The sequence below is a fragment of the Carettochelys insculpta genome, chromosome 33 (genome assembly GCF_033958435.1).
Source record: "Carettochelys insculpta isolate YL-2023 chromosome 33, ASM3395843v1, whole genome shotgun sequence".
NCBI lineage: Eukaryota > Metazoa > Chordata > Testudines > Carettochelyidae > Carettochelys > Carettochelys insculpta.
This window is the reverse complement of record NC_134169.1, coordinates 386,392-409,479: the sequence shown is the minus strand read 5'-3', so window position 1 is coordinate 409,479 and position 23,088 is coordinate 386,392. Positions and strand designations below refer to the sequence as shown.

Below are 23,088 nucleotides of genomic sequence, written 5' to 3'. Positions count from 1 at the left end.
TGCCAGGAGGGCAGAGGACTGGATTTAATGACCTCCTGAGGTCCCTTACACTTCCGTGACATGTGTATCCTCATACGTATATATATATATATATATATATATATATATATAAACTCTGTAGTGTCCACACACCCAAAATAATCCCACACTGTGACTGGTTGTAATCAGGAATTTGTCTTTACACATTGCCAGTTCACCACCGCTGTTATTCCCCAGGGCAGAGGTTTTCCAGGTTTGTCTGCACTACAGAGTTATTTCAGAACAGCTTATTTCAGAATTATTCCTCCCAAATAAGCCATTTGATAATAACGCCTTCACGCACCAAGGAAGGCCCAGAATAAACAAAACCTATTGGAAAACAGCACGTCCCCACACAAGACAGCCTAGTTCAGATTAGAGCCCTTGAAGCACACTGGCGCTATGGCGATACAGCAGCATTATTTCGGAATAAACTATTCTTTGAAAGAGCCCCAGTTATCTGTCCATACAGCCCCATTCTCTCTTTTGGAATAGGCACTATTCCTAGTAGAATGAGGTTTAAAGACCTCGAAAAAAGCCATCCACTATTTCTAAATTCGTTCAGTAACCTGCCCGGGTATCTCAGGCTGTGTCTGCACTGGCTCCCATCTTGGAAGGGAGCATGGGAAATAGGGTGTTGGGAGATTACTAATGAAGTGCTGTAATGCAAATGCAGCACTTCATTAAGCTAATTCTCTCTCCTCCCCGCACCCCCCCGCGCAACTTTGAAGCTACAAACTTGGAAGTGCCAGCTTGTCTGTCACAGTGAGTAACCCGCCGGTACTTCAAAGTGCCTGGGCTACTTCAAAGCAAAGGCAGGTTAGCCGTGGCTGCTCACAAGCTGCTAACAAGGTGCTGAGCCTGATTAAAGGTGGCCCAGCCCTGCCCCAGATCCAGGGCTGCTACACAGACTGTGTGTGCCCTGCCCTGCTGAAGGGGTTGAGCCTGACTAATCAACTGTGACCCTGCCCTGACCTAGGTCTGTGGCTTACACCTTGACTGCCTAAGTGGGATGTGGCCAATCCTGCCTCAGGGCCAGGGCCCATATTCTGCCCACCTGCAGCCCAGATAAGGAGGACTGGGCCCTATGGGGACTGCTGCCTGCCCAGAACAAGGCAGGGCTGAGAGTTGGGGAGGTCTTGTGGCCTGCTCCACCCCAGTTGGGGCACACCCTGGCCCACACCGGGACACACTGTGTTAGCAATTTGCCCTGGTTTGGCTTTCTCAGCTGTGCCCAGACAATCCTCCTGTATGACAGACTGATGAAGAGAGACACCCAGTGTATCCAGAGGCTCCTGGCCTCCCCCTCCCAGTGCCCCCTGCGCTGCCTCGGGGGCAGGGGCTCTTGGCCCAGGTTAGGTAGCATTGGCCAAGATAACTCAGGGTGGCTAATTCAATATACTGCACAAGTGCGGGAGAAGGGGTGTCATTGCCTGTCAGCTCTCCCTGGGCCTCTTCCCTGCAGCAGTGAGGTCCTGGGTGTTTTCCTCACTCTCAGCCACCCTCTCCCAGCTGGACACCCAAAGCTCCTGCCTCACAGACCAGCTCTGGGCTTTGGCTGTGGAGGGAGGTACCAGTGGTCACATGGCATCTCCACCCAGGTGCAGCTGGTGGCTTCCAGGACAGGAGAGACCAGGCCAGGCTCAATCAGGGCCCCTGCGTTAGCTCAGTGGGTTTATTGAGGCCAGAGGCACAGCTGACAGCACGGTCACTGGAAAAGCCTGGCCCAGGGCTCTTGGCGCAGGGCTGGGAGCATCTCACCAAGGAAGAACTTTCCCTTCCCAGTTCACAAAGCCTCCATTGTCCTTCTCGCAGAGCGTGGAGAGCACGTGCAGCATCCCTCTGACACTCGCCTCCACCGTCACTGGGGCCTGTGGGTGGGGGGAAGCAGAGTGAGGTGGGGGAGCTGACTTTGGGAGCATCCCAGGACCCCAGGGGCCCAGAGACAGGACGAAGTTGAGCCCTTGGCCCAGCTGGAGTTCCCTTGAATTGTCCCTCCCCTGAGTGGCATGAATTTTCTTGTGTGTCCCAAGGCAGAGGGGTGTGCAAAACACAGCTGTGTTGTGATGCATGACCTTCACCCTGGTGCACGTAACACAATTCATGCTGTGGGAGTGTGGTCAAGGGGTGTGAATGGGGGAGGGGCTCTGGGCTGGGACAGAGGGTTGGGGTGCAGCAGTGTGAGGGCTCTGCCTGGGAGTTTGGGCTTTAGGGAAAAGCTGGAAGTTAGGGATTTGGGCTGCAGGTGTGGAAGGTGCTCAGGACTGGAGGGTGGGTGTGAGGATGGGAGTCCAGGCTCTGGGCTGGGGAGCTGGAGTGGGTTTTAGCTCTTGGCTGGAGAGTGGGCAGTAGAAGTGGTCCAGGGTCCAGGCTAGGAGTTGGGCTTTGGGGTACATGAAGATACTGGGTGGAGAGCACAGACATGAGTGCATGCAAGTACCTGTGAGCTGGTGCCCATAAAAACCCCACAGCAAAAGCAGCAGCAGCTCTGCTCACCTTCACTCGGGGATGCCAGCAGCTTGAGGAACCAAGCAAGCGGCAGCAGGAGGTTGGAAGCCCAGAGCACAGCATGGAATCCCTGAGGGCATCTGAGTGGGACACGATCCCTCCACGCAGGGCGGAGGTGGAGAGAAGGACGGGTTCCAGCACAGCCATTACCCCTACAATGAACATCTGCTCCTAACACTTGGCTACCACTGGCCTCTCCCAGCGAGGCACCTACCTGGATGGAGCCGGAACTCCCCATGTCTGTCTGCACCCAGCCAGGATGGACAGCGACACTCAGGATCCCATCTCCACCATGCCCTAAGGCCTGGCACTTGGGGAGCATGTTGAGAGCAGCCTGCAGGTGAGATGCCATGAGCAGAGACAGCAGAATGTGGGGGAGGAAGTGAGCCCTCTAAGAAATGACCCACCCTCCCACAGGTGTTCAAGGGTCTGAGAGCAGCGTTCCTTTTAATTTCATCTTTCCATGTGCAGAATAAATTGTATGTACACCAAGGCATGTGCGTGTGGGCACCACCAGTAAAAACATACCCTGCCAGCTGCGGGTGCGCTGCTAATCAGCTGGGCTGCATTTGAATTTCTCCTGGATGGCCCCCCAAGCACTCAGCTTCTAGAAAACACCTGTGAAAAGAAAACAATAGTGTGAGCTGCAATCTCTCAAGAAGGGCAGCAAGACACAGAGATGCAGAGGTAGCTGCACTTTGACGAGCCACTGATGCTGAGAGGCTTCCAGTGGGCTGTGAGAGGTGAACACACCTGAGAGCCGTGCTGAGGCAATTCTTGGTTATGCAGGATCAGGGTGGGTAGGGGAACGTGGAAATGTGACATCGATTCTCCTTTGGATTCCGTTTTACTAGGCCCCCTTGAGTTGAACTGGGGATGGTCTCGAAATGGGGTAAGTCCAACCCTGGGAGGGGTAGAATTAACAGCTCTGCAGTGGCCCTTCCCTGTGCCAAGACTGGCTAGACCGGGGCTGAGCCATCCCTGGCCCATCTCTACATGGGGAGTTCTCTGCCAGGATACAGGCACAACAGAAACTTTCTCACCAGATGGGAACTCTGATGGGAAGCTGACTGGAATTGCAGGCAGCTGAAGAAGAGCTGGACCCAGCAAACACAGTGCTGGAGGCTGGAGTGGTGGGAGTACGATGGGGAACATGGGGAATGCACCGAGTGAGATGAATTTCTGGAAGGAGCAAACCCAAGCAGCAGTCAGGCCCTGCTGGGTGTGCCCTGTACCTTGCTGCAGCGATAGGAGATGATTTGGACCTTATGCCAGTCGCAGACATTCTGGATGGAGCCAGCCTCGCTGGAGATGTTGACGATGGCCGCCTTGCTGCAGCTCAGCCCTGTCTGGGGGCTTCCCTGGGCAGCCTGCTTCAGCAAGGGCAGGAAGGCCTGGGCAGTGGGGACAGCAGAGTAGCAATGCAGTCATGAGGCAGGTCACCAGAATGGGGTGCGTCTCCGCTCTTCCCCCGACACCCAGCCCCGAGGCAGACCAGAAGCAGGAGCCCCAGGCAGGCAGGTGTGTGGAGCTGCAGACCCTCCTCATGCCCATGCAGGAGCCAACAATGATCCCTAGCTCATGTCCCTGCCTTCATGTCCCTACGGTTCCCCACGCCTGCCCACATGGCTCAGCTGCAGCTCTTCAGCTATGAGGCTTTACCCAGGCCAGGCTGAAAGCCAGAGAAAGGGCAGGGTAAGAGTCATGTGGATACCTGTGGAGACCACCCTGTGTCCTGGCCAGGAGCCCCGAGGCTCAGGGACTCAGGCTGTGTGCTGCTCCCACACCTGCCTCCCCTGGGCAGGGCAAAGCGTCTGAGTTGCCCATCCAGCTCCAGCATCTGGCTCAGCCAGGAGCCGGGGTGTGGGGGGAGAGGCACAGAACCTCCCCACATCTCTTGCCCCTGTTCTGAGGCACCTCCTCACCACCTGCCCTTGGCGTGAAGCTGACTTACCTGTGCCAGCTGCAGAGCAGATGCCTGAGCCCCCCGGCCCCTGGCCACACAAGCCCTGTCTCCCCGGCCTACGCCAGCCTTGCTCTCTGCACGCAGGCCAGTGACGGACCTACCCAGCCTGGAGCCCTCCGAGCCTGTCCTGCCCCCCAGCCCCTTGTGCACCACCATTCTCAGGTTCACCAGGGCTCGGCAGCCACAGTGAGCCTACTTGGGGGGCATCACTGCTGAGCACCCGGCGCTGAGGAGGGTTTGGAGTGAACCCAGGGGAAAGCTCATTCTTCAGGCTGTCGATTTAGCGCCAGCTCCTCGTGCAAGTGACTCACAAATTCCCTCAGGGTGGGGATGCAGCGGGAGTGGGGGTGCAGGGTGGGTCGGGCATCAGGGGAAGGGGCTGAGCGGGGGCAGGGCGTGGGTCGAGCAGGCACCAGCGGCCTCTCGCGCACCCAGGCAGCTGCCGGTGTTCGGACCCAGCCCTCCGCTCGTGGGTATCACAAGCTGCCCAGGGGGTTCGGGGGCTTTAGGCAGATGCTCGCCAGCACTCGGTGCCTTTGTTCAAGGAGGGAACCAGCCCTGATAGCCCCTTCCTGCTGCTCACCCCACCGGGGACTATTTGTCAAGGAGAAAGGACACGTTTCTGTCCTCACGGTTCCCAGGCCCCCCAGTTCCTGGCTGTGGCCCTGTGTCCATGAGACTCAGCCCGGGCAGCCATAGACCATCTCACAGATGCACTCTGCAGCCACACTCAGACCCAGGGGAGACAGACGCCCCTCTGCTGGCAGGGCCCCAGCTGGGGGGCATGGAGAGAGGCCACTTAACACTACACACAATGGCAGGGTTGGGGAGACAGAGGTTTCTCATGAAAGGTAGCTGGGGCCTCGTGCATTGCACTGTCCTTGCACTGACGCTCTGGGTGTGAAAAGTGAGGGATTGAAGCTCTGTGCGCTGCAGAGCCAGGGCCATGCAGGGATCTGGGGTGAGTCTTCATTTCTGAGAGGTTCAAGTCCTATAATCCACCTGAAGCCTGTGGTACTACCAGCCAAGGCCCCACATTGATCCAGTGACCCAGTCCCAGGGAAGGGAGGACGCCTGGCCCAAGCACTGTCAAACCCTGGTGCATTTGTCCATGTGCTCTGTGTCAGGGCCCTTACCTGGCTCACCAGCAAGGGCCCCGTCACGTTGGTCGCGTACACCAGGGCCATGTCCTCTGGTGTCTCTGACTCCAGCGTGTTCAACTTCACTATCCCAGCGTTGTTTATCAGCAGATTGAGCCCCGAGCCTTTCAGGTGTGTCTCAACTCTGGCTGCCGCCGCCTTGATGCTGGCTGGGTCTGTGACATCTGCAGCGACAGAGCAGGGGGTCAAGAGCATGATTCCCCCTCTCCGATGTCACCCCCACCAGAGCACGGCCCCCTGGGCCAGAGGGCTTCTTCCATTGGGCTCAGAGGTGGGAGAGGGGTTGGGGAAAGGAGGTGGGGGTTGGGGACTGCTGCTGGGTCCAGGCACGGGGAGCTGTGCTGGAGCAACAAGAGGAAAGGCCAGTTCAGAGAGACAATTATGATCAGTTCCTTGGACAATCTGAGTAGCCTAGAAAATGTGAGTGTGCTGGAGTCGGTGATTAGTTCGTTCGTGTGGCGTTGCTCTTACATAGACAAAGGAAGTGGATGATTTAGAATTGCTTGTGATGCATTGGAGGTGAGAGAATTCCCCAGCTGGACAGGTGGGGATCCATCCCAGAGGTGGCAATGCTGGACAGAGCTGCCCATGTGTGATTCTCACAGGAGAGTCCTGCCACGTGGTGGCTCTGGGGCTTTCCAGCCTCTGGAGCTCCAACCCACGCTCCAGACTATCCATTCGTACATTCCTCCTTTGGAGCTCGGTCAGGTGTCATTGGGCTCTCAGCGATTATTGTCTCTGGTCCTGTTCTCCCCACGGGGATCAGGAGGGCTTGGGAAGGGGGATGTGTAATGAAAGAGGGAGAACGTGTAGCAGGGAGAGGGGAGGGGAGCTCTGGGCCTGGGGCTGGACACCCACCGAGTGCAACTGTCACCAGGTTTGGATGTTTGGCCTCCAGGTTCTGCAACTCCTGAGAAAGAATAAAGCTAATGGTTATGGACATTGGGCCCACGCCCAGGGCCAGGCTGGGCAGAGTCCAGATCCCCACTGCCCCTTGGCACCAAGTTCAGGCCTTACTGCTTTCCTCTGCAAAGCCTCCTCATAGTGTCCTGCCCTGGGGTTCTGAGGCTGCAGGAGGCTCCTAATTTCCCCTGAGCATTTCCAATGCCATCATCTAACTCAGTGCGATGGAGTCATGGACACAAATCACTTCCCCATCAGCAGCCCAGCTGTGTTCCCTCGGTGCCCTCTGCAAATGTGTGTCCCACAGCGAGGCCAGACACAGTGACTGTGCGAAGCGGCTGAGCCTTTGGGAATGGGGATGCTGGGGAGGAGCAGGGCATGGGGGAGCAGCAGGCGTGTCTAGGAGTTGGACAGGAGGGAGACCAATGGAGAGTGGGAGGAAGGTGGTGGGGGGCAGTTCCCCCACGGGTGGTAAGGGGAGTCCCCTCCCAGCAGATGAAGGCTGGCAGTGTCACAAGCTCTCATGAGCTGCTTGTGAGTGGGGATTTTGTCAGCTGCAGAAGGAGCTGGTGCTGTGACCTAGAAGCTCCTCTGAGCCTGAAGTTTCCCAGGCCGGGTGTGGGAGCAGAGGTGAGAAGAGAGAGGGCCTGAGGCAGTGGCAGACAAGGGAGGGGTTGGACTAACTATTTGGGCAGCTCTGCACCTTCCAGCCGGAGCAGCATCTGCAGTCACTGCCTGCTCTGCTGTGTGGGTCTCTGCACCAAGTGCTCAGAGACTGGAAGTCCTTTGGGTAGTTTCTCCTTCCCCTTCCAGCCATGCCCCTCACCCCATTCTCACCTGCATTCGCTCTCCCATCGGGTCCCGGCAGGTGGCAAAGACCCACTCCGGTGGGTTGGAGTTCCCCAGAAGCTGCTTGACGAGTTCCAGACCGATTCCTCGATTGGCCCCGGTCACCAGAACACTGCGGAGATTCAAGCCAGCCATGGTCCCTCGCCTGCCTGTGCTGGGTGAGAGCTGCACTAGTTAGAGCCCTGACTTCCCTGCGCACCCACAGCTGGGGTTGTCGAACGATACCTCCAGGGAAATAACTCTGCTGCTATCATGTGACTAGACAGGAAGAGCTGGAATGGTTTTCGTCTATTTGTTCCCCCTCCTCCCTGGGTCGGGGGGTCGGTTGGTTTGGTTACTACTTACTGACGTTTTGGTTCACCCCTGTTGTGTGTATATCACCAGCCCATGTAGATGAGAGAAACTCTGAGCCCAGGTAGGTGACACAGCCATTGGAACCTGGTCAGAGGCCACCAGGCAGTGCAAAGCCAGGCTGCCAGGCACCAGCAGCCCCAGGCAGCGGCATTGTGATGCAGGCAGGGATTCCCACACAGCCCTCCCACAAGGCTGGACTTGCACAGCTCCCCGTGCGAGCTGGAACTTCCCCATCCACAGCAGCCAAGCCACTTCGTCAAGAGGCCCCAAGGGCTCCCCTAGATCTTGAAACCGTCACCGTGACGTTATTATCAGGACTGTCAAAACCGCTCAGCCAGCCAGCTGATTGGAACTGGTTTTACAAGTGTCATCTTAGGAAAGGAGTCAGGGGAGCTGCAGGGACATATGGACTCAACAATGAGGTGGCTGGGGCAGAACATCTCCTTATCCAGACGGGAATTAGCTCAAATAAACTCTTCATGTGTTTTGTTGCTCTCAGTGTTTGTTCTGGATCAAGGTTCTTTTTTGTGGCCAATCTGAGCAGCAGAGGGACATGCGAGGCTGGTGTTCCAGGTAAGAAACCCCTCCTTCTCTGCACTCTGGCCTCTGTGGGAGCCCCAGCAAATGATAAATGACTCATAAATGAGTCTTTTGGGGCAGGAGTCACTCCATGGACTGCTCATTCTTTCATTCTCAAGGCAATTTCCTGACCCCTGGCTGTTGGGATGGGGTTAACCTGGCTCATTCATGTCTTGCTTTGGGTGTTCTAGGCCAATGCATGGTGCTCTGCAGCTGGGAACTGTCAGGGGCTTTTCTCTGCTGTGTTGGTCCTTTCTTCAGCCACCACTTGTGTGTTTGATGGGAACAGAAACCTGAGCCTTGCAGGATGGGAACTGATCTCAGCTGAGGGACAAATTTCCTCAGTGCTGGGACATTTGCAGAGGAAAATTTTAAGAGTTGAAGTCCATTTCAGACATCCAGGGCAAACCCCGAATGTACTGGAGATGGAGATGAAAATATATTTTCCTCAAGAAAACCACCTGAAATGGAGCACCTATTCAGATGAAGTCAAATGCTCCACCCCTGAGCTCTGCCCCTCTTTACCACTTTAAGATGGTGAGAGTTTTGTTTCTCTGTAAAGGCAACTCAACCTTTCTCAGACGGAAAGTGCACATGAGAATCTGGCTCGTCAAGGAGTGCAGGGCGCCAAACTATCAAGAGTCACAGGTGCCCAGAAAAGATTCAAATGGCAGGTCTCAGGGTGTGATGGACAGCTATCTATCCCTCTATTTATCTACATTTAGAACTCTGAATATTCCTATCTCAGTTCACATCAATGTGAGACCTCCTGGTATCACAGAGGTTTGCTGGAAATCTCTTTGTCCAGGGTTTTGGTTTCCTTATCCACAGGTGCACCTGAGTGAGCGCTTTTTCCTCCTGCTTTATAAGTGAGGCCCACCAGAATGCCTCCTCCAGTATGCACCTTTTGGGGAACTTTCCAGTAATTGGCCTGCATCCCCCATTGGTTCAAAGCCCTCCCCTTTCATGAAGGCAAAGGGGCCTTGCTGTTGTGTTCACCTGAGTTGCTCTAAGGGAGACCACTGCCATGGCTGAAACCCTCCTCCCATCTCCTCCCATTGAGCTCGCCACTGTTTTACTCGGGGGACGGGGCCCCTCTGAAGCTCCACCATCTTCCCCCACCAGCAGCGTGACAAACCTGCACTGGGCTTTGTTGGCTGGAAAAGTATAAAGCTATAAGGAATAGAGCTTTCAGGCCAACAGAACTGGGGAGGAAATGGAGAGCAAAGAAAATCACTGGAACTGCTGTGGAGGGCAGGTTCCACTTGGGGTGGTGCTCCTGCTGCCTCTTCATGTGGGAGGTGTGTGGTGCAGTGCGAGCTTCTGGGAGGCTGGCTTTGTGCTTTGTGCTTTGGGAGGCTGGGTCCAGGCAAGCCCCAGCCTCACCTGATCCAGACCCACTAGGAAGCAGAGCCAGCTTCTCCGCAGCTCTGTCACTGCTCCCGCTTATGGGACTCAGTGTGGCAGTGGGGCAGGAGATGTGGCGTCAAGAGGTTTCTCCCCTTCTAGTGAGAAGCAGAGAAACCCCCAGAGCTCCAAAGGGGCAATTAAATCTGCTGCCTCCCGCACAAGGACAAGCACCATTTGGAAGAGGGAAACTGCTCCACACACAAACCTGTATTGCCCCACCTCTTCTTTGGCAAGTCCAGAAAGGTAATGGCTCAGTGGGAGCAGCCAGGGCTCATGCCTGACCAGCAACTGCTTCCCAGAGTCCAGTTGGAGCCAAACCATTGCTCAGAGCAGCCAAGGAGAAGGTTGCAGTCTGTGGGCAAAGGCTGCAAAGAGCGAGTAGGACCATATCAGCACTTGAACTATCAATGGCCTCATCCGAAGTCCAACACTGAATCCAATTGGCCACACAGAAAAGCTGTGCTGAACCCTCCTTTCCGGGAGGCAGATGTTGTGCTTCTTATGCCATTTTGCAATGAGCAGAGACTCTCTGGGCTCCCATCAGTAAGTGGTGGGGATAGAGTCTTGGCATTAGAGGAACCTCCCAGAAATCAGCCTGCATCCCCCACTGGTACAAAGCCCTCCCATGGACCAAACCGAAAGGGGCCTTGCTGTTGTGTTCACCTCAGCTGCTCTGAGGGAGGCCACTGCTGTGGCCCAAACCTTCCTGCCCTCACACCCCACTTTGCCAGACCCTGAAAGTCACATCTGACCTGGTATCAGAGTGGACAGGCTGTGTTAATAAAGTGGGGGAGGTCCTTCTAATCTGTGCTACCTTCCCACACCAGCAGCCCCCAACTCTGGCATTGCACCAAGTGGGATGAAAAATTTAGTCAACTATGAACCTCCTTGTCACCCCAATATTTTCCACTGGGCCTGGCCTGCCCTTTCCTCAGCCACTCACTGGCCTGGCCCACACCCCTCCCCATCCAGCAGCTTGAACTCCCATCTCCACAGACAGCTGTGACCAGAAGACACCATCTTAGACAGTTCAGCCAACTACATCCCAGCTTTTACCCTGTTCACCCCACAACCCCCACTGTCCACTTTGCACCTGCCTCTCCCTGCTGTCAGGCTCTCCCCTAGAGGTTCCTCTGCCCCACTTCAGGCTCCCCCCAGCCCTAAACTGTCAGTGGGGCTACTCGGGCCATGGGACAGGCCCTTGCCACTATTTCCTGCCTGAGGAGAGCAGGAGGTGGCCCCGGGGGAGAAGGTGGGGCAGGGACGGGTGGAGGCAGACACCAGCAGACACTGGGGGATGAAGCAGACGGGTGCAGGCAGAGACAGAGCACAGCAGGACAGCATTGCAGAAGCAGAGCAGAGCAGGGCATGGGAGAGACGCCTACTTGTCTGGAGCTTTGCTCACAGCAGGTGGCAGCAGCCAGCTTGTGTCTGGAGAAGTAACCACATCACAACTGTGGCATTTCTCCCCCGAAACAGCCAGCCTTTGTGAAACAGGATAAGGGACCCAGCCTCTTGCATTTGCCACGCGCACAGAGTGTGCCAGGCTGAATTGCCCTGGGTGGGGGTAAAAGGCTTTGCTGTGAGCAGGATTTGAACCTGCACAGGCAAACCCTACTGGATTTCAAATGCAGCACCTTAACCACTCACTCATCACAGCTCTACGTTCTTCAGTGTTTTGTTATCATGGATACTGGACAATAATCAGACAATGTCATTGGCAATACAGAATTCAAACAGCAACCTGGCTCCCAGCATTGAGGGGATTTGGGGATCTCTGTGCTCAGCCATGTGCAATGGCACAAGAGAGCACCTTGACCATCTCCCCTCCCCTGGGAGGGAACGGGAACAGCTCTGACCTGGAGGCTGGATTTGTGAGGAAGTCAGGACCATGGACAAAGCACATGGCTGGGATGCAGCGCTCAGGATCCCTTCCCCAATAACACATATCTACTCCCCATCTGAGACTGTGTTCTGCTTAAGCTGCCCGGCTCCCTCCAGCATGGGCTGAGCTCAGGGACATGTAGTTAACCTGCCCTACAGATGTGAGGTCATCAGCTCCCTCCCACCAGTTGGCTCCCGCACTCAGTGTATCCCAGGCAGTGAGCCCTTGTGGCCTGGAGTGACCCAAAGCAGGTCTGGGCTGGGTGGGATTCTGTGTCTCTGGCTGTGTTCCCTGTCACATGCTGGAGTCACTTTCCATCAGAGCTTTAGTTTGCTCCCTACAAGCCTTTTGGTCTGTTTCTCTTTGGGCCTCTCTGTCCGTTGCAGCCAGTGAAGAGAGCACAGTCTATCTGGCCAAGGCTGTTGGCTGATGTTTTTGGTTCATTAATTACAAAACTGCTCCCTCTCTTGTGGAAAGGTATTGCAGGTTCTCACTTTCAGGAACTCATAGGAGCAGGGAATGCTCAGTCACAGACTAATCATAGAAGCAGATATCCCTGCCAGGATAGAAATGAGTTGCTGTGTTTCTTGCTGAGTTCAATGGGGGGACTTCTGTGATATCCAGTGCCCCACAGAATCTCAGCTGGATTCTTCTTCCTCTCTCCTGAAATGCCATCCCCTGGGTGGCACTTGTCATAACACGTGGGTGGGTTGAACTGGCTACAGGAGCGGGCAGAGGGGTAAGTGCTGCATTTCAATAGCTCAGCTGGTAGAAAGGAGGACAATAGGGAGTCTTCAGCAAGTTCTCCTCAGTTGTCTACTTCATGTCCGGTGCAAGTGGGCTCTTCTTTTTCCTCCCCTTGCTGAGGAAGACAAAGAAAAGGAAGGATCAGGATGCTGCCACCTAGACACCATGCACAGGCTGACAACGTTCTTCTCAGGAGCATTCAACAGTGTCAGAGAAAGCAGGGATGGTGTGTAATAGGACAGAAGCCATGGGCACATGTAGAGAAACCAGCCCAGGGGACCTTTGCTCAGAACCCAGGCCACTAACAACCCCAAGCTGGGATTTCCTTCTTTCTAAGGGAAATCCCAACAGCCACTCTTCCACCCCCACTGGCCAGCCAGAACTCCCACCAGCAAACCCACAGACTTGTCAGCTGCTATTCCACCTCAGACCAACAACCCCAAATTCAGGTGATTTGTTGGAAGAAAGGCAAACGTGAAACCACACACACCCAAGTGTTGTCTGGCAACACACAGGGCCCTTGAAGAAATGGCTTTAGTAGTGTTAGAAGCACCCTCTAACCAACTGTGCTCGGTAGCTTATGGGACATAAGCAAACAAGGGATCCTTCTGGACAATAAAAAGGCAGTTGCTGGACTGTTGTGATCTCTGGAATAGGATTGCTGCACCTCCCCTACCACCCTGCACCCCAGTCTGGCCTCCCCTCAGACTGTCACTCTCTCCTCATTGTCCTGTGCCCAGCCAGGAGTCCCCTCACACCCTGCTGTCCTGTGCCCACTCTCTTGGGCTCCTGCCTGCTGGCCCCTCAGATCCTACCACTTTTTTCTAGATGACCTACGCCACTCAGAGCAGAAGGGTTTAAGTCAAATGAAGTCACAGCCGAGAAGGAGGTGCTGGCGGGCACAGCCTGGGTGGTGCACTTGACTGTATGCTGGTAATCTTACCTGTGGTTATTATGTGGCCCCCAGGCATTCCAATATTGGGAGATCAAATGCCACCAGTACAGGCACCGACTCCTCTAGCTCTGCCCTGCTGCTGCTGAAATAATGGAACAATATTTAACAGGTTTAAAGGTGAGAAGGGCCTGACTCCAGAACAAGGCCCCCAGAAGTGTCAAAATTCAGATGGGGTAACGTGGCTGGGTGCCCCCGAGGAGCACGTCCAGTGGTTCTTAATAGCAGCAGGTCTTTGGGGATCACCTGGACTGACGGTTGGCTTCCTGGACTTATTTCTATGGACTAAGGGGATTTCAAAGATGGCGGGGTGCTTTTGAAAAGGACCCCCCTCTGGAGGTGCCACGTGGGAGCAGGAACTGGCAATTGCAAAGTGCTGCAGCCGACAGCTTGTTAATGGGGTGCTGAATATACATTTCAGTGCCTCAGAAGTAATCTTCCAAATGGCCATTAGCACGGCAATTTCAAAGATTTCTCCAAGTGTAGGCGTAGCCCTTCTGAAAGAGTGGGCTGGGTCAGTCTTTCATCTGTACTCCTAAAGAAGAAAGTGTTTCCTTCCCATTCCCCTGGAGATACCATCACGGTTTCAGCTTAGGGACTTGTCCCACTGCGTGTTTTCCCCAGATGGAATAGTTTATAAGCGCAGAAAAGCCCAAAGGTTTGAGTCACACTGGTAGAATTTTGGTCTGGCTGTGGTCTGAAGAAGTGGGTCTGTGCCACGAAAGCTAACCTAATAAACTATTTTGCTAGTCTTTAAAGTGCTACTTGACTGCTTTTTGTTTTGGTAGAATTTAAAACTACAAGGAAGCCCCAGAGCATCTCCTCTAAACCCCTGCACATCCCAGGCCGCCGCACCTCACCGCATGTCTGTTCTCGTGTTCTTTCTCCGCCCTGGCTGGGAAGGTAAAGGGGATTTCTCTGGGGTGTAGAGGGTAAGGAGAGTAGCCTGTCTCAGGAGTGTGGAGCTGCATTACCCTGGTTAGGGGTGTGGCTAAAGGACACACCTCGCTGTGAGCAGGATTTGAATGTGCACAAGGAAACCCTATGGGATTTTTAGTGCAATGCCTAAACCATTCAGCTATCACAGCTGGGGAAAGAGTACATCTACACAGGCCAGAGATCACAGGGTCTCGGCCTGATATCATGTGAAATAAAGAATTCCAACAGCTCCATTTCTTCCAGCGCACAGGAGGGTTTGGGGGTGTACAAGAGTCCCTTGAAATGTGTGAGTAACATTAATGTGAGTTAAGCACAACTCCAAATCCCCCTCCCCTGGTACGGGATCACCACCCCCAGCCTGGTGCAGTCCCAGTTCAAACCTTTTCATGGCCCTGGCTCACCACCCACTGTGCAGCTCTGACTCACCCCAGCCATGTGCAGCTCCAGCTCAGTCCCCTGGAGGGCTGCACAGCCCTGGCTCATCTATACCATCAGCAGCTCTAACCCAGCCCGGCTTCACCAAGCTGCTACCCTGTCACGGCCCCAGCTGCCCCCACAACCCCAGGACTTACCTTTCAAAAGGAGCTCCAGGAGCTCAGATGCTCCTGCTGCTTCCCGGCTGCAGAACGGGCCTTCTTGTGGGAGAAAAGCCGACTCCTGACTTATGCAAAATTCAAGTTATGTGATCGTGGTGGGAACACAATTCTGGCAGAGCTTGAGAGACGGCTGTACTTGCTTAGCCATGTGATTAAACCACAAACCAGCTTCCTGCTATGGGGGTCCATGATTGTGACCCCCATACACCCTTCCAAGGACCGATCCATTACGGGCCTTGCTGTCTTGATTCTGTCCATAAGGCTACGCTGCCCTGCAGAGAGCATTTGGAGTATTGACTGTGGCCGCTAGTTTACACTGCCCTGAGAAACACAAAGGGGTTCTGAATACACCACCCCGACAAGACCATGAAGATGAAAACACTATTTACTCCTTACAACATGAGAACTAGCATCACTGAATGAAATTAGTAGGCAACAGATCTACCAGAACCAAAAGGAAGCATTTTTTACACAACTCACACTCAACCAATGAAACTCCTCACCAGAGGATGTTCTCAAGGTCAAGATTAGTCCAGGACTGAGAAGCGAAGTGGATAAATTCATGCGCACACTCTCAGTCATTGCTTTTCTCACCGCTTCACCTCATGCCCACAAGTTTGGCCCTTGCACTTCCACTCTGCTTTGTCCTTTGTTTCCCTGGTGCTAAATGCAAAAGCAGCTCAGGCCAGGCTGACAAGTCAGGTGAAAGCAGGAGGGAGGAGGAGTCGCAGGCTTCAGCCCAGCACAGCTCCCCTCCTGGGGACACCTGCAGCAGGGGGCAGCTAATGCGGACAACTCCATGTGGAGGCTTAAAAAACACAGAATTGCAAAGGTGAGGAGAGCCCAGGCTTGCAGACAGCCACAAACAACCTCCCAACCACCATGCCCCTGACCCCACCAGCATCTGGGTGGCTGGTGATGCTTAGGGACCAGCCTGAAGTAATGCAATGACTACTCAGCAACAGACTTGAATCTAGGAACCCTGGAGCTCTGGAGAGGAGACAGGAGAACTGAGGAGTCGGCAGCTCTGTAACAAATCCCTGTCAGCATCATGGAAACCAAAAAAACACACATTGTGGGTCATATCTAACATCCACATGACCCAATGTCCTATCTGCTGAGATTGGCAAACACCAGTGCCCCAAAAGCCCCACAGCCAGGTACCACTGGGAGTTGAACCAAGGGTGTCATTTTTACAAGGCACCTGTTTTAAGAAGCTAAGCCATGGCACCTGCCTCTGGTTAAGGTTTGCTATCTGTCCAGGCCTGACTCCTGTCAGCTCCACCTGGGCCTGCTTAGCTCAGCTGGAATTTAGGTCCTGTGAGGCAGAGAAGCCTATGGAGTTTAATTCCCAAGGGGGCTGACTCTTTGGACAGGTCTGGGCTAGAAAATTAGGTGGTGTCACTCCATGACACAAGGGTATAAAAACCATTGTACTGGGGAGGCTGTGGTCAGGACTGGCAGTGCCCTAGAAATGAGGAAACAGTGACATCTGAAACATTAAGTAATCATAGCACATGCCCCAGGTTAACCTGTGTTTTAAACAGCGATATGTAAGGACAAGGAGGCTGGTGTCCAGCAGCTTTCTAACCCAAATGGGCTTCTCTTTTTACAGGGGGCTGTCGGGTAGGAAGAAGAAGTGGACACTAGAGAAGGTTAGCTTCTCATCTGACCCTGCCTTGGAAAAGAAACACAAGTGCTTGTGGAGAAGGGGGCATTGATCCCGCTTTTTCCTGCTTATAAAGCAAGCGCTCTACCATTTGAGCAAATCCCTCTGCGGAAGGAATATTTTCTTATCCACCAATCTCATTTCAGAGGCCACAACATCCCCATGACTGCTCATGGCTCTTGCTAAGGGACCTTAAGGCTTTGTCTGCACAGCGGCTTTACTCCTGAATAAGCGATTGCAGACGAGGTATTCCACAGTAGCTGATTCCAATATAGCTCAGTAACACACAACGTGGATTTGGAAATACTGCTCTGCTATTTTGACTTTCATGATCTATAAACAATGGAGCCTGTTCCGAAGCCCCTGCTTCAAAATAGCGATTTGAACTAGCTGGAATCATGATGCAAAGAGATGCCCAGTGAAGGCTCTGCTCTCTCTCTCTCTTTCTCTCTTTCTCCTTTGAACTCCTGGCCTTAGGCAGGAAAAGTGTCTTCTTGTCCTCAGCTCTAGAGAGGAGTAATTCAAATTTCTATCACCCTCAGAGTGTGTCTACTCTAGCTGGCTACTTCAAAGTAACTGGCAAAACATCAAAATAGTGTGTTGTGATTCTACGCACCGTCTGTTATTTCGACGTTGAAATGGAAGTTAGGTGGCGAGACGTCGAAATTGCTATTCTCATCCAAAGATGGGAATCGCGCCCTACTTCAATGTTGAACGTCAAAGTCGGGCATCTGTAGACGATCCACATCCTGCTACTTCGAAATAGCAGGGTCCTCCATGGCAGCAATCAGCTGAGGGGTTGAGATGTGCTGTCCAGCCCCTGTGCAGCTCTATGATTACTGCGCGCAGCAGCCCTTAAAGCACCACGGACCCGGATTTCCTGTGGCAGGAAGCTGAGAGCATGCAGGCAGCAGCACACGCACATGCTAGCCCTGCAAGCCCTCCACCGACCTCGACCCAACCACCCAGCACCATGGCATTGAGCCAGCCCCCTGAGTGCCCCCAGGCTGCCCCCCCGAGGGGACCCAGGGACCCCTAGCAGCCAAACGGGGGACAAAAAGAGGTGGGACACCTCCTGGTTGGAGGTCGAGCTCTGAGACCTGTTGGGGCTCTGGGGTGAGGAGGACGTGCTCCATGTGATGGGGAGCATGGAGCGGAAAGCAGAAGCATTCACCTGACTGGCCGAGGGCCTGGCCACCTGGAGTCATCCTGCCTGCATGCCGGATCATGTCCATAGCAAGGTGAAGCAGTTGTGGAAGGGTTATGCTTGGACCCGGGACTTGGCCAGCCAGTCTGGGGCTGCCCCCACCGCTTACCCCTGTTCCAGGGAGCTCAGGGCCATCCTGGGCCCCAAGACACCTGCTCCCCCCAGGGTACATTGGAAACAGCAGCAGAGGAATCCCAGCAGGTCTTGGAGCTGGAGTCCATCCTGGAGGCCAGCCCAGCACCCCAGGGCCCACCCGAGGAGCCAGCCCTAAGGACGGCAGAGGAGGGGTCCAGCAACAAGGCAGGGGGAATCCTCTTAGACCTCCATTCCTGGAGCACCAGCCGGGTGTCCACCCTCCTGTCTCCTGTGCACAAGCCCTTGTGCACCCCCACTCCTGCACCATCAGACTGAGGTGACACCCAAGCACCAGGCGGGTGGGGAAGGGGCAGATATCGCCTCTCCTCGGGGTGAAGGACACTGAAAGACTTGGCCTGAGGGCACTTTCGAGCTGGGCTCCCAATGCCAGTTTTATCTACACAGCTCCACACTGCCTGCAGGTGAGGGACTGTCGTGTGGAGGGTCCAAAGGGCAGCTGGTCCCTGTAAGAGGAGTCTGGGACCGGGCTGTAGGTGGGATCTCCTGGAAAAGCCAAGAGCCCAAGGGAGACCATTGATTGGCTGCCAAACCCCTGGCCCTGCTCAAAGGTTTCACACAGGGAAAGCTGGGAAGTCAGCCCCACCCCCAGGGCACAATGATTTGCACTGGGCTGGTAATAAACCAAAGGGGTTGTGTGGAGGGTCACAAGTGGGACTGAAGGGCAGGAGACAGAAAGGCAAAATCTTATTCTTCTAGTTACACCGCACCAAACGCTCACCCTGAATAGCTCCAGCTGGGGCAGCGCAGCCCATCCCCCACTCCGTGAGAGACAGGAGAAAACTCTGCCCCACAGCTGGGCCCTCCTCGCCCCACCCCTGGGGTGTGAACAGGGAGAAAGGAGGGTGTGGGGAGCACAGAGTGAAAGTGAGGGGGGGAGTCAGGCTGAGGGAGCAAAGGAGGGGCAGGACTCCAGGCTCTGCTGGTGGGACCCTGGCACTGGGGCAGGTGGGGAGAGAGGAGGGCAGATTGGTGGAGTCCGACCCACACACGGCAGAGGGGACAGTAAGTGAAAGGGGCCTTTTTGTTCCCTCATCCTCACTGTCCTCTCGGTGCAACTCCAGCTTCCGTCGGGCACAATGTCTGTGCTGGGCATTGGGAAGGGGTTGCTGTGGGCATCCATCACAGTGTTTCAGCTGCATGAAAGTTCATCACTTGATAAATTAGGTTGGCAACCTTCAAAGTGCTGCAGGGCTGCTTTTTGGTTGAAGACACAGACTAACACAGATACCTCTCTGTCAGGAACCACATTACAAACAAGGGGGGCACTGTGGCTTAGCTGGCTAAAGCACCTGTCTAGTAAACAGGAGATCCTGGGTTCAACTCCCAGTGGTGCCTTATGGAAAGCCTTTGACAACATTTTCCCACATGTGTCTGGGGAACTGAAGAGCCCTCCCCTGGCAATCCCAGCCATTGCTGGGGAAGGTGAAGGCTGATGGTAGAGGAGCCATGGAAAGAAACCAGGTACAGAGCAGCGCTCAGGAAAACACAACTGTAACTGGTGTGGGGAAGGTGGTGCCTCTGCCTGCAAGAACAGAATCTGATTCTTCCAGCTCTGGGGCTGTCTGTGCACAGAGGGTGACGGTGCAACCTCTCCAGGTGGGGCAGGGCAGGAGAGGGAGAGTTACTCTCTTCTCACATCCCTTTGTTTGACACTGACAAAACCCAAACGAGTTAGGAGAAAAGTCCCAGAGAGGCTCTTCTGGCTCCCCTGGCCATGGACCTCCCAGGTACATGGGGATTAGGAAAGCAGCAGCCAGTGGTGCCTGGCCAAATATTTCTGGCTGCCTCTCACCTGCTTTGCAGCCCCACTGGGCTGTGCTGGAGAGTTCAGAGAGCTGCAGGAGGCAGCTGCCATCCTTCTGGAGGAAGAAGTAACAGACACTGACAGGTTCAAGAAGTTGCAGTTAATGTTAACTCTTAATGCTAACATTATCTTGTTTGGCAGATTTTCCCAGAGGCTTGCTCCTGGTTCATTAGATAAGGGGTTGGGGGGGTGCAGGCTTTACCACCCCTAAACTTTCATGAACAAAGTTGATGATCAGATGATCAGTTGATCACTGCAGTATTTAAGTCCAAACTCTTAATGGACTAATGGGTTACATTTCACTGGAACTCTCCTGGGGACTATCCAACAGGTCACAGCACCCTCCTTCTGAAAACAGATTTACATTGTCACTAGGTCTGACATTTTAGCACAGTAGAAGCTCCTTTATTCAGCAACCCCAAGCAAGCTGCAGGATCATCAAAAGTGCCAGATACAGAAGTTACTGCCACTGATTGCAAACCCAGCCGCATCTGATTGATTGGTGGGTGTCCTTCAGCAGGTTCTTTTTGTAATCATTGATGATGCTCCAAGCAGATGAGAGAGAGCTGCCCCACACATGCTGGTAATCTGTCTCTCTAAGTGGCTGTAGCTCTGTTAGTGGGAGAAGCCACAGAAGCAGGGGATGAGCTGTAGCATGTGCATGGACAGACAAAGTTTAATCAAACCCCATTTGTAAAACCACTGTGAGCTGGGGAAGGGACAGAAGCTGGGGGAAACAGTGTTTGCCCTGCAGGGGGCTGAAGATGAAGATGAAGGAATCCAAGGGGCACTCTTTGTGTGGTGGTACAGTTCAGTGGTAGACTGTGTAAATACAGTTTAAGAGATTTTTGTTCAAATCTAAAGACCTCCCTTTCCCATCACATTCTGCATTTCTATTCTATGTGTGTTTGTCATATGGAGATGAACCCTCAACATGTGCTACTGCCAATGCACATAACCCTAGCAAGCCCTTCCCTCAGCTGACATTAGAGAGTGATGTGAACAAAGAGGTGCTCACTGGGAGTCTATAAAATGTATCACATTCAGTCAGATGTATCTGCGCACTTTTAAATGTGTGTGAATTCAGAGCCAGGCTTATTGTATCCTCCCTCACCCAGATATTCCTCGACAATCACCACCAGCCTTTCTAGTCTCTGCTTCTCCGTTAGTTCTCTCCAGGCTGGTTACTTTAAAAGAATAATGAACCTGTCTAGTCTCTCTGGAATTAGCAGAAAGAAGGGCAGGGATTGATGTCTGGGGGAGGACAGCAGCAGAGATGGGGCAGGAAGCAGTGTCCTGAGTGGTGAAACAGCTGGAGGGTGGCAAGCACTGCAGGGTGCCAGCCTAAAAAGAGTTACAAGAGCTGAGGAATAAAAAAAAAATGGCAGGTCCTATGGTGTAATGGGCAGCACTTTGGACTCTGAATCCTGTGATCTGAGTTCAAATCTCAGTGGGGCCTTCTGGTTGTTGGCTGGAAATCTCTTCCTGATCTGTAAATCAAGGGGGATTCTTTATGCATGTGAGTGAGGACGACTTCCTCTTGGTTGATGAATGAGGTCCCCTGGAGCTACATCTCTTCTTGGGCTGGTTCACTAATATACTTGCAAAAAGTTGGGTCTCTGGAACACAGCAGCCCTTTTAGGAATTCAGGACCTGTGGCCAGTGCTGCAAATAGATGGATTGCTGTCAAGGGCAGAGAGAGGGGAGTGCCACATTCATTTCCCCAGGGCAAATGTCTGCCCCTTTCCCAGCTCTGCACAGCCCAGCCCAGCCCAGCCCAGCAGCTGGGAGAAACCAGAGCCCCTGAGTCAGCCTTGGGGAAAGGGCCTTTCCTCCCAGGCAGATTCCTATGCCCCTGTCTGCAGCTGAGTCACAGCTGTCCTTTCCCCTCTGCCTGGCTGAGACATCACACTCCCCAGGTGTGTTTGGGGCCCTGCTTAGCAGGGGGGAGTGTGGCACTTTTGAGCTGACATCAGAGATAGGTTGGGCCCTGCCATGGAAAATTAAAGCATCCCCCTCCAGCCTCATGCAGTTACCTTGTGCTTGGAGTCTGCCCAGCAGAGGAGCTGGAACCCAGCAGGGTCAGGGATGGGGTGTGCACAAAGCAGGAGCCACAGAAGAGACGTCAGTAGGAAAGGAAGCAGAGAGGCCGAACAATAATGGGATTTGAATGCAGTGTGCAGAGTACAACACATTCGCAATCCTTTTCCTTTTCCCCTCAGCCACCTCACCTGAGTGGTGCCTGGGCTTTTGAAACATCCCAAGGTGAGCACTGCCAGGAACCTTTCTGCCACTCCTTGGCTGGCTGGGGACACCCGAGGGGCAGGTGTGGCTGTTTAAAGAGGCCCCCTGTGCTATTGTGCACTTGTTTTCTCCTCCCCTGGGCTCACCTTGTCCCGTAGAAACACACTCAGTGGGCACCTGTGCTGAGCTAATGTCCCTGCAGCTGCCTGGCCTGGGCCTCTGCCTCGGGTGCTGTAGGGCAGCCGACTACAGGGAGAGAGAATTGGCCTCATCTGGGCTCTGGCCTGTGCAGCTCCACTGTCCCTCTACAACCATTTACACTAATATCATTGACACCCCAGACTCCAATCCTGTCCCTGAGCGCGCACACACCACATGGCAGTGAGTGTGCCGGGGAAGCTGGGCTTGCATTGGCTGCATGCATTGGCCCAGAGCCCCCTAAATCAAGCCATGAGTGAGGCAGGCTAACACCAGCACCACTGCCATGGGTCAGAAGGAGGTCCGGAGAGTAAAGGGATGAGACATTCACAGAGTGACACTGGAGTGGCTGAGGGTTCAGAGCCAGTCCAGCCAAGTGAAGGGGGAGGCGTAGGAAGCAGTCCAGGGAGGAGCAGTGAGAGCTGGGAGGGGAAAGCCCAGTTCTGCTGCGTGTAGGGTCCCTCCTGGGCTGGAAGCAGAGGGAGAATGGGCCTAGGTTCCCCCAGCTGCCACTGAGGTCATGGTAACAGCAACGAAGGGTCCTGTGGCACCTTATGGACTAACAGAAAAGTTTTGAGCATGAGCTTTCGTGAGCGCAGACTCACTTCATCAGATGCTGGTCTTGGAAATCTGCAGGGCCAGGTATAAATAAGCCAGAGCAAGGCTGGGGATAACAAGGTTCGCTCAGTCAGGAAGGATGAGGCTTACTACCAGCAGTTGATCTGGAGGTGTGAACACCAAGGGAGGGGAAGCTGCTTCTGTATTTAGCCAGCCATTCCCAGTCTTTGTTTAAGCCAGACCTGAGGGTGTCGAATTTGCAGATGAATTGTAGCTCAGAAATTTCTGATGGCATCAAGGGAAAGGCTGTGAGCTTTGCACAGAAGGAACACTTCTGGGTAACTTGTGATTCCCCCTGGCACCTAATGCATTGACTATGCCCATCG

At 54.1% G+C, this 23,088-nt stretch overlaps 1 protein-coding gene and 2 non-coding genes across 3 annotated transcripts; 2 read left to right on the top strand and 1 right to left on the bottom strand.

The window, feature by feature from the left end:
* Positions 1-1,775: 1,775 nt before the first annotated feature.
* Positions 1,776-7,539, bottom strand: LOC142005139 (C-signal-like). The gene is made up of 6 exons (XM_074982827.1): positions 7,393-7,539; positions 6,511-6,562; positions 5,629-5,816; positions 3,762-3,920; positions 2,741-2,860; positions 1,776-1,889 (listed from the first exon to the last, which is right to left on the bottom strand). Exons 1-6 carry the CDS (start codon positions 7,537-7,539, stop codon positions 1,776-1,778), a joined length of 780 nt encoding a protein of 259 aa, XP_074838928.1.
* Positions 7,540-19,159: 11,620 nt separating this feature from the next.
* On the top strand, positions 19,160-19,233 carry TRNAT-AGU (transfer RNA threonine (anticodon AGU)). The gene has a single exon. It is a non-coding gene; the product is annotated as a tRNA-Thr (tRNA).
* A 1,856-nt stretch (positions 19,234-21,089) lies between these two features.
* On the top strand, positions 21,090-21,161 carry TRNAQ-CUG (transfer RNA glutamine (anticodon CUG)). The gene has a single exon. It is a non-coding gene; the product is annotated as a tRNA-Gln (tRNA).
* Positions 21,162-23,088: the final 1,927 nt, after the last annotated feature.